Here is a 10621-nt window from a genome sequence, read left to right as displayed (position 1 = left end):
GTCACTTAAAATTTTCAATCCCTTTACATAACTTTTTGAAAAAGAAAAATCATTTTACATGATCTTAATGCATATTTATAATCTCTATAATATTATTTGAAAAATCGTTTTTTACGTGGCGCACTCACTTTAATTTTCACGATGGTTGATTACATCGATACCATTAATGAACTAAATATATTATATATGATTGATATTAATAATTTATTTCTTTTTTCATAATAAGATTTTAGTTAACATTTTAATTTAATAAGATTTTAGTTAAATTTTTAAATAAAAAAGGAACTATTTATAAAATATAAACATGTAAATATTTATATCTCTAAACAAACTTTGATTATTTTTCTAAATTTTCCTAAAAACAATATAAATAATAAAGGAAAATATATAAACTTTTAATATATATATATACAACGTAGCTTCACAAACATTTCTAAATGTAAATTCTTTTTAAAATCTTCTTCTAAGATAATAATATTATTTCTTTGAATTTATGAACCCTAATATTTTATTGTTATTTCTTTTTTCATAATAAGATTTTTAGTTAACTTTTAGTTTAATTTTCTTTTTGATAAACACATAAATAGAAAATTAAATATTTATAAAATATAAACATAGAAAATTTTATATATAAATGAATTTTAATTATCTTTTCTAAATTTCTCAAATAGCCACAAATAAAAAGGGAAAATATATAAACTTTTAATATATATGTATATATAGCTTTGCTTCGCAAAAAATGAAAATATAAATTATTTTAGAAATCTTCTTCTAAAAATAATAAATTTTAAATTTGAATATACTAAGTTTAAAATATTATACTTATATTTTCTTTTTATTTAAAACTTAATAGGTTTTTAACTTAAATTTCATTTGTACAAAACACATAAATAATAAAAAGGTAAATATATATATAATAGAAATTATATAGATTCTACATATAAACGAATTTTTATTCTTTGTATTTGTTAATAACATAAACAAAAAATATATATATAAACTTTTAAGATATATTTTATAAAACAAATTTAAAAATAAAATAATATTGATATCTTTATTCAAAAATAATAATTTATTATAATTATATTTTTATCACACGATTACTTACTTATGACTAAAATAAACAAAAATCGTTGCTCAATTTAAAAAAAATAAATATAACTCAATATACCAAAATAAATAATTGAATAATATGAAATATAATATTTAAAAATCACATATCCAATTATGATGGTAATGATACTTAATATAATTTTTATTTATTTATAATACATATAAATTACAAAATAACCTAATACTTATAATCAAATAAAAAAGAATATTTAATAATACTTATAATTCAATTATTTCATAAGATGCTCACGAACACAGGAAAATCACCTAGTTCACTATCAGAACACTACTAAGATGCTGTAATTTTTTTTAATCAAATTTACGGTTAATATTAGATTGTAATGGTGCTATGTTATTTCGAATGATCCTCCATGCATAAATGTTCTTAGGGAGAGATGAAACTTTTCAAATCCTGCATGCCTGACACTTTTACCTGAATTTTGGAAAATAGTATGAAATACAGAAAAATTGTAACTTGAGGCCCAAATGGCCCAATAGGTGCCCATTAGAATGCTTACAAACATTACATCAAAAAGGAATTACTAACGCCAGTTGTATCGTAATTAGTACGTTCTTGTCAGTAAGCATCTGGGACATCATGAACCGAAAGACCTTTCTTGTTTCTCTCAACACAGAGAGATTGTACAAAGGGGAAGGAGACCACGAAGAGTTCACCTTAAAGTTCAGGTTGTGAACTCGTAAGCGTTTGGGACATCATGAACCGGATGACCCTTCTGGTTCCTCTCAATGATCCTCCTTGCCAACGTTACTTGTTTCCCCACTACAAAGACGAAAGCCTTTCCTTCTCCTCTAGCACCTCTCGCTGTTCTTCCAACACGTCTTACGTATTCACTCGGGTCACGCGGAAAATCAAACAGCACCACATGATCAACACCGGAGAAATCTATCCCACGAGAAGCTCTGCCAATGTTATTGCAAAGAGGAAACAAAACTTTAGTATCTTTCAATGTTCAGGCAACAACGAATAGCATCACAAGAAACGATTAACGAAGTACCTATCCGTGCAGACCAGAAACAGTGAATGATCTTCGGGATGAGACGAGGTGAATTCTTCCATGTTTGTAAGCCTTGCCCCTTGTGCGAGTGCTGCGTGAAACGGTAGGACGTGCAGCTGCCTTTCGTTTCTATCAAGCCGCTTGAATATATTCTCAACTTTCCTACATGTCTCAATCTGGAAAATGCATAGGGTACAACTTTCAAACATGAGAATGATTTTTTCAAAATGTTTAAGAAAAAACCAGTAAGTGAGGGACCTTATTGCAGAAGATGATAGTCTTGGCAACAGGGTTTTCCTCGATAATCTGAAGGAGAGCCGCTTTCTTGTTCTGAAAAGCAGTCTCAGGAGTTTTCTCTGCATAATCATCTCCACTGCAGTCAACAAGAACCTGCACAAGCCAACGAAATCCAAGTCCATCATTTCAGGGACGATCAAAGGAGACTACGCAGCAACCAAGTTTACTAAGAAAATTAAGCTATATTGTTTGTTCCCATTATATATACTTATATTGATACCAACCTCTTCGAGGGCATTGCTAACACGGTGCACGCGAGGTCCCATTACAACTTCACAATCAGGGAAAACTTCAACAAGTTTGTTGTATATCTCGAGGGGCAAGGTTGCTGTACAAAAACAGATACTGCGCAGTCACAGGGGAGGAACTGATCAGATTCTGCAGGGCTGACTCAAACTCCTCGTCGCCAAAGAGTATATCCACCTCATCTAATATGGCACTGCAAGATACGTTAGCAAGATTGTGCCCCGTTAATTTTCAAAGTTCCTCACACAAAAAATAGCAAACGTTTGTATCCTTGAAAGATTTATAATACCATCTCAAATTTGACAGCCCCAAAATTCCTTCATTCATAAGGTACGTGAAACGCCCTGGTGTTGCAATCAAAACGTCCACACCTTGCTCTAAATTTTCGAGCTGGGTTCGTTGTTTGAAAACCACCAGTCACTACCATGGAACGGAACGGGACCCCAGACTTTGATATTAATCTACAGTTGGCAAGAACCTGCCAAGGATTTCATCATACATCAAACAATTGTTTCTTCTAATAAAACATTTGGATAGAAAATAAGCTACCTAGTAAGAGCATTCATATAATGAGGAAACCAACCTGGGAGGCCAACTCTGCGGTTGGTACCAGAACAATCACACGAGGACAACCAGAAGACGATTTGCTCAGTCCTTGAAGTTCCTCTTCCCTGAGACGCTGGATAACAGGTACAAGATATGCCAGTGTCTTGCCTGATCCACTTTGGTCAGCTATGATACAACTCTTTCCATCAACAACTGGCGCAAAAGCCAGAGCCTGCATCATGATAAACACACGTGGTAAGACGAGAGACTTGCACCTAGATGATGAAAGAAAAAATACAAATCCTACACCTGAATATGAGCCGGTCGATCAAAATTATTCTCCTTTAAGGCCTTCATCATACCCTCACTACATCCAAACCTGCTGCAAAACTTTTGCGGCTAAAAAAGCCGGTTTCCCTAGTAGACTTGGTTTTATTCCCTCTCTCTCTCCAATCCTCCATATCTCTTGCGTATACAACAGAACGCCTATCACCCAACCCCTGGAGTTACCAGCACCGCCTCTTGAATATGAATAATGCGACCCTGCTCTCTCATTATCATTGAAATACCGAGCATCTGAAAACTCATCCGTAGTAGCTCTATCACGTCTCTGATATGTATCTGACTCTTTGTTAACAAAACGCCTATCTTCTCTACCCCTAGAATTAGCAGCAGAGGAATCTTTTGAATATGAACTCCTTGATCCTGCTCTCTCGTTATCACTAAACTTCCGAGGGTTTGCAAACTCACCAGCAGCTCTGTCACTCCCCTTGAATGTATCTAAATTTTTCGCATTCGAAGGCCTATCTCCTCTACCCCTGGAGTTAGCAGCAGCATAACCGTTTGAATCTCTCTCATTAGTCTGAGATCTATCTGTATCTCTTAGCTCTCTAGATTCCCGCACTCTGCTGAATCTTTTCACCTCTGAAGATTTTCCTGAACTAGGAATAGCCTTCATAGCCAACTCTTCCTCATCAAATCAAGAATTGATGATCCACCAAACTCTTCATCCTCAAATATATCATCATCCTCGTCTTCTTCTTCCTCATTACGACTCACTTGCTGCTTCTTCTGCGTTACCTTACCAACGAGAGCTTCACTTTCTGCGCCTTTAGCCTCCCGAAACTCGCGGTTACTCCTCTCGAACGCGAACCATTTCTTCTCGAAGATTCTACCACATTATCAAGTAATCAACACAAAGTAGCAAACGAAAGCGATTCTTAATACTAACATCTACAATTCCAAATTGCTAAGTTACCTGACGGCGGAATCGAAGGCGGAGGAGGAGGCGGAGGATAGAGCTCCGTCTCGCGGTGTTCCGCTTTGATTACGATGAATCCATCGTCGGTGGAGTCGCTAACGACCTCATTCGAGCATGAAGCCTCCAGTGGCCGACGAGTGAAACCGGCTCTCGTTATCACTCCTCCTCCGTTGCGAAACACGCCGCACGATCTCTCTCCGATTACAAACTTTATTCCTCGCCGGAAAAGTAACTGACGGAGGTGGAGCTCTCGCCAACATCTCACAAAATATCTTCTTCACTCTCTCTTGGAAACGGAGAGATAAGGATAGACTCTCTTTGATGATAATAATTATCTTTATTTTACATTAAAAAAATAAAGATAAATGTGAAAAAAATCTTTTTTCTCTATTTTCTTTTTTTTTTTTTTTCGTTTCTCCTTTTTCACTAAGAAACTAATTTCCATTTAACTTATATATATGAGATATATATGCCACCATTCTTTCCAAAAGCCCTAAGACTCAGCGTTAGATTTATCTCTCCAGCTTTGTGCGATCATTGGTCTCGAAGAGCTAGCTAGCTATGTCTCAGCCAAACAATAACAACGGTGATGATGATAAAAGATACAAGAAGATCTTCGTTGGAGGTTTAGCATGGAGCGTAACAACAGATGTTTTGAGAAGTTTCTTCCAGAAAAGTGTGGAGAGGTTCTCGAGGCTAATGTTGTCAGCGAGACTCTCCCTGATGGTAACTTAAAATCAAAAGGCTATGGTTTTGTAAGTATCTTCTTTTCATTATTGTATATCTTTGTGTTCTTGTGATTTGTGGAGATAACTGCTTGATATATACAAAAAAAAAAAACTATTCGTTTTGATTCTTGCGAGTTGTTATTATTATCATAAACTTGTGAACTGCAACAAGCTCGAAGAGATTATTTTTTCAATTGTTTAATTCTTGTAAATTGCAGCTTCATATTTGTCACGTTATTTGAATTGCTGTGTGTAAATACAAAACCATCCTTGCTGTTTGTTTCATGATTGGGCTTTTAGGTTAACCAAAGGATTGTCCAGAATCTCATGTTTGTTTTTTATAATTGGGCTTTCTTCTCGTCATGTGTTATTTTATAACTGGGCTTCATAGTTTCCTGGTTCCACCATTATGTGTTAATCTATTACAAATCGATTGGATTTTTTTTCTGAATTTTGTTACGGGTTTGAGTTGTTCAGGTTACTTTTAGGGATGTTGCAGCTGCCAACTAGAGCTTGTCAACCTCCCTATCCGGATATTGAGGGAAGAAGAGCCAACATCAATCTGGCTTACGTTAATGCAAAGAATAACCCTAACCACTCTAACCAAATTGGTTTAGTCTCTAATTTTTTTTTTTGATTATCACAGGTTATTTTATAGTTATCTTTTTAAGATTTCCCAGCTATTATTCGTGACCTTGAAATTGTAGGTTACTGCAACAGGCTGACCATCGCATCAATATCAACACGGTTTAATCTCTTGATTAATTATATATTTGTTTTTTTTTCTTTTAGCAAAGGGTTATAATTAATTTTGTTATGCAACAAATCTTTCCACAAGCAGTTTCTAATTAATCTTTATAAACCCCTAAAATGCAGGTCCGTTTAATCAGATGGCATGGCATCAATACCAGAACGGTTTGATCTTAAAATTTTCTCTCTTTTTTTGAGAAAAGGGTTTAATATGATTTATTATTTTGTTATGCAATTAAAACTTTCCACAAACAGCTTCTTAATAATCTTTATAAACCCTAAACTGCAGGTTGGTTTAATCAGGTGGCTTGGCAACAATATCCGCAATTTTGTACAAATCCACAGTTTCCTCTAGTCTACTGGTAAAATTCTACATATATATATATGCTTGAAACTAGAGCTAAAACATCTTGTTTTGATTGTAACGAATAACAAAAAAGTTTTATGGATATTCTTTAGGGATTCATATCGTGGAGCATATATTCAAATTCCACACCCATCCTTGCTCCTCCAACATGGTTAGTACTTATGCTCAACACTACTGTGATTTTATTTTGTTTCATTGGTTTTGTTTAATTAACATTTTGAATATTTTACTGGTATTGTGCAGAATTGGCATCAGACCCACAGTGTACGACCTCCCGGTATGTCTCAGCCGCCTACAGAACCAAGATTTGAAGAGCTCCCTGCTGATACCAATCAAGAAGCTGTCTCCACTGCAGATGGTGTGAGCAATGACAACAATTGAAGAGGTCGATACAGAAACAGACAGTGGTGCTGATCAGCAAAAATGGAAAGGCTCAAGAAGGAGAGATCAGTGGACAAAACAATGGCATCAAGCAAGATGTTAAGGATCAAGAAGGAGAGATCAATGGACAAGACAACGGCATCAAGCAAGGTGTTAAGGATCAAGAGGGAAAGATCGTGAGTGGAGAAGATGAAAACACCAAGCAGGGTGCAGGTGTAACAAATCAGTTTTGTTATGGGATCATTACACTCCAAATCAAGACAGGCCGTGAAGAAAAATCTGAAAACTCACCACAAGAAAACGGTTTTGATCATGAAGAGAAGACGCAGCATATGGAAGTTGGACTGACACAAGAAGGAGACGGACAAGAATGCATGAGTAAGAGAAGCTGGATCAATCAGTTTTATCTTCTCGCCCTTATGTTGCTATATTTACTTATTGGCCAAACGATTTATTTTCATTTACAAAACCAAAAGTCAGCTTCTAATTAATCTTATTCATAGACCTTTTACAATTGCTTAGAATCGTATTATTGTTGGTGTATAAGCAAAAGCAAGTTGCATTAAAATTCATACTTGTTAAAATCATAACGTTCCTTCTAAGCATTATGGTAGAGGGGTACGTAATCAATTATGAAAGCTAACTAGGTCTTTTAGTTTCTCTTCTTTAAATTTATTCTTTTTTTGTGTGGATAGTAGTAGGGTGGCTCCTTTCCAGAGAAATTTGACGGACGAACATAAAAAGTGGAGTTTGAACTAGAAAATTAAAATATGTCCATTGAAAAGAAAATCAAATATGAGCTTTTTTGTAGGATTCGGTTCTTGCTCCTTTGCCCGAACTAGGACCATCTTATAGTATAACATATGTATACATGCATATTACGTAGAATTAGAAAACTACATGAACATTAATTAGAACATACTTCAGACTAGGTGATTTTCCCGATGAGCACGGATTATAAATATATACAATAAATAAATATACTATAATAATTAATTGATATTTACTTTTAATTTTAATTTAATTTATAATTTTATGTATAATTTATAGTAATATATTATATTAATTTAATTAGACATGATTTTTGATATGTTATATCTAGTCGGTTTTGTTGTTTTCACAGTCGATTTAGTTATCATTTGGTCATATTGGATTGCATCTATTTCCCGAATTCAACTATAATGTTTTATATTCTAAATATATTAAAGTTTGAGAAATTTCCTTAGATATCCATTTTTTTGTGAGTATATTGAGTTACATTATTCTTTCAAGTTAAAACTGACATGTATTTATTTTTGATTAATAATAAGTCAAATAAAATTAGTATAATTTATTGCTTAAATGTATTTTCATAATATTTATCAAATTATATGTGATATTAAAAAATATTAGAAATAAAGCCACGATCAAGAGGAAGTTACATACATAAGTAAGTGATAAATTTTTGAAAGATCATAAACACATATCAATATTATAATAATTAAAAATATTTTATAAATTCTAAATAATTTTTTCGCCTTAGATTTATTAAACGAGAACATGGAAATTTATTTTAAATAAACTCAAAATGAGAATTGAAGTTTGCTTGAGTATTTGACTATGATTATATTAAGTTCCACAAACATAAAATAAAAGAGCAAACTAAATATTAAGAAAACAAATAATTTTAATAATAATAATAATATATATACATTGTTAAAGTATATACTGTTAATATTTTTTGTATTGTTTAAATTATGTTTTAAAAGAAAAAAAATATTTATTTTTCTAATATCAAGATTATTTGAGTGAACTTTTTGTTTGAAATCACATTATATACAAAAATATTTTTTCATATAAGAAAATATAGATATAAAGAATGTAATTGTTTGAACAAAAAAAAGTATTTTATTACTTCAAAAGTATATTATGTTATATAAAAATATGTTTTAAATGGAATATTACTATTTTGTGAACTTTCCTTTTTAATGAAATCATATTATATAATATATTTTGTTTTTAAACTTTATAAATGTCTCCTTTTATATGTTATTTGGAAATTTTTTAAAAGGAAACTATATAAAAAAATCAATAATAGTATTTAAATGTAAAATTTTAATTCCATAATGGTAGCTCGGTAATTAACGTCGTAAGAATTAACGTGAGCGCGACATGTAAAAAAAAAAGTGAATTCTCAAATAATATTATAGAAATTGTACATATTGTCTATAAACAATTCGTTTTGTACAACCAACCCCCAATAATATGCTTTATGGTTGCACTTGGACTTTGGTAGGTCCATTGGAACTAGTCGAAGCATTGGCACCTAGAGGAACAATAATTGAAGACTACACTGATCCCAATCCAGAATCAGTCTCCACTGCTGATGTTGTGCGTAATAACAACAGTGAAGAGGTGGATACAAAAACATGCAATGATATTGATCAGCAAAAGGGAAAGGATCAAGAAGGAGAGATCAGTGGAGAAGACAATGACACCAAGCAAGACGTTAAAAGTGAATCGTGATGTTTTATTTTACCGTTTAGGCTAAAACTAAAATCAGACAATGTAGGATATAATAAAAGTGAATCGTGATGTTTTCTACCATTTAGGAACATGGTAAAGTGGATAATTAGATCCTTACAACCAGGAGGAACAATTCAAGTTATTGGTTTGAAGAAACGTACACTATGAAGTATGAACGAATCATAGACAATGTGTGTTGGCAACGTGCAGTGGTTTTTCGTTATTTTAGGAAATAAACGATGATCAATATCTCACTGATCTAATATCGTCCATCTGACGAAACAAACCACGGCTTGGATTTGGTTTCGATATTTTCACGCATCTAAGATACCGTCCACCTATCAAATTCTACAAAACATTTTGTAAAGTACTAAAGCAAGTGAAAATATACAAGTATATACAAAAGCAGCGAGTAAAGTCTAAAAGTGGGAAGTATCTCAAAACAGTTGCACTGTGTTTGGCAATGGTGTGCACTTGTACTGCCATTTCAGACTTCAATGTCCGCTTGCATGATGTGCATCCAAACACCTCGAATGTCTTCTTCCCAATGTGGTTTCTCTTCTCTGATTTAAACAAATGAAAATTAATTAGACATTCGAGGGTTTGGATGACATCATGCAAGCGGACATTGATGCTTGCAATTCATATTCGATTATCACCAACACAAACTATTGTATGCTTGTATATACAATTGGAAAGAATCACGTGGACTGAGCGTATATGTATACATGTACACATTTTGCCCTTGGTAAAATAATCAGCTATTATCACAAAATGAAGAGAAAATGTAAAGTAAAAGAGACTAAGAGCATGTCCATCCATAAGAGACTATTAAGGGTTCTAAGAATAATTAAGTAGTTAATTTTGTGATTTTGAAAGGTTAAGAACCTTAGTTAGTCTAATTTAATTTTTCTTCCTTCAATGGGAGAACTTCATTGAGGTTCTTAATTTTTTTTTTTTTTAAAAAATGTTGAATGATTGGATTTGATAAGATTGTAAAGGAAAAATATATAAGCAAATGTATCTCAAGAAATTATGTAGTTATGTATAATTATGTAAGCTTTGTTTTTAAGATTTGAAAACTGAAATGCAAATGCTTATCAGTTGAGTTTACACGATCAGAACATAAACAAAGGAAATGCAAACGTTTATCTTCATACAAACATTGCAACACAAGGATCACTGATGAAGACAATGCATATCAGTTAAAACTCAATGTTTCAACAGAAACAGAAGATTAAAACACACAAATGTGATGAGAACAAAAACAGAACATTAAAACACAGATTGTGATGAGAAACAGAAACAACAATAAACTATCAAGTTCAATCAAAGCATGCTACAATTCCGACCAAAAAACAGTCATCCACTTCCTCACCCAACATAAGATAGAAAGAAGAGAAGCCAAGCA

The 10621-nt window shown here is 32.8% G+C and overlaps 1 protein-coding gene, 1 long non-coding RNA gene and 1 pseudogene across 2 annotated transcripts; 2 read left to right on the top strand and 1 right to left on the bottom strand.

Annotated features, from left to right (window-relative positions):
• Positions 1-1515: 1515 nt before the first annotated feature.
• On the bottom strand, positions 1516-4754 carry LOC106435432 (DEAD-box ATP-dependent RNA helicase 50). Its single transcript, XM_013876320.3, is given in 15 exon segments — positions 1516-2034; positions 2130-2305; positions 2388-2519; positions 2651-2758; positions 2760-2865; positions 2962-3080; positions 3082-3150; positions 3256-3450; positions 3528-3599; positions 3602-3711; positions 3714-4184; positions 4187-4312; positions 4315-4389; positions 4477-4660; positions 4662-4754. Coding segments are annotated over 15 exon segments (2259 nt in total). The 5' UTR covers positions 4740-4754; the 3' UTR covers positions 1516-1796.
• A 205-nt stretch (positions 4755-4959) lies between these two features.
• On the top strand, positions 4960-9210 carry LOC125594825 (annotated as a pseudogene).
• On the top strand, positions 5938-6455 carry LOC125594826. The gene is made up of 4 exons (XR_007329992.1): positions 5938-5954; positions 6084-6122; positions 6247-6319; positions 6417-6455. It is a non-coding gene; the product is annotated as an uncharacterized LOC125594826 (long non-coding RNA).
• Positions 9211-10621: the final 1411 nt, after the last annotated feature.

This window comes from Brassica napus (assembly GCF_020379485.1).
Source record: "Brassica napus cultivar Da-Ae chromosome C5 unlocalized genomic scaffold, Da-Ae chrC05_Random_30, whole genome shotgun sequence".
Taxonomy (NCBI): domain Eukaryota; kingdom Viridiplantae; phylum Streptophyta; class Magnoliopsida; order Brassicales; family Brassicaceae; genus Brassica; species Brassica napus.
Note: the sequence above shows the minus strand (reverse complement) of the source record. Positions and strands in the feature narration are given on the sequence as shown.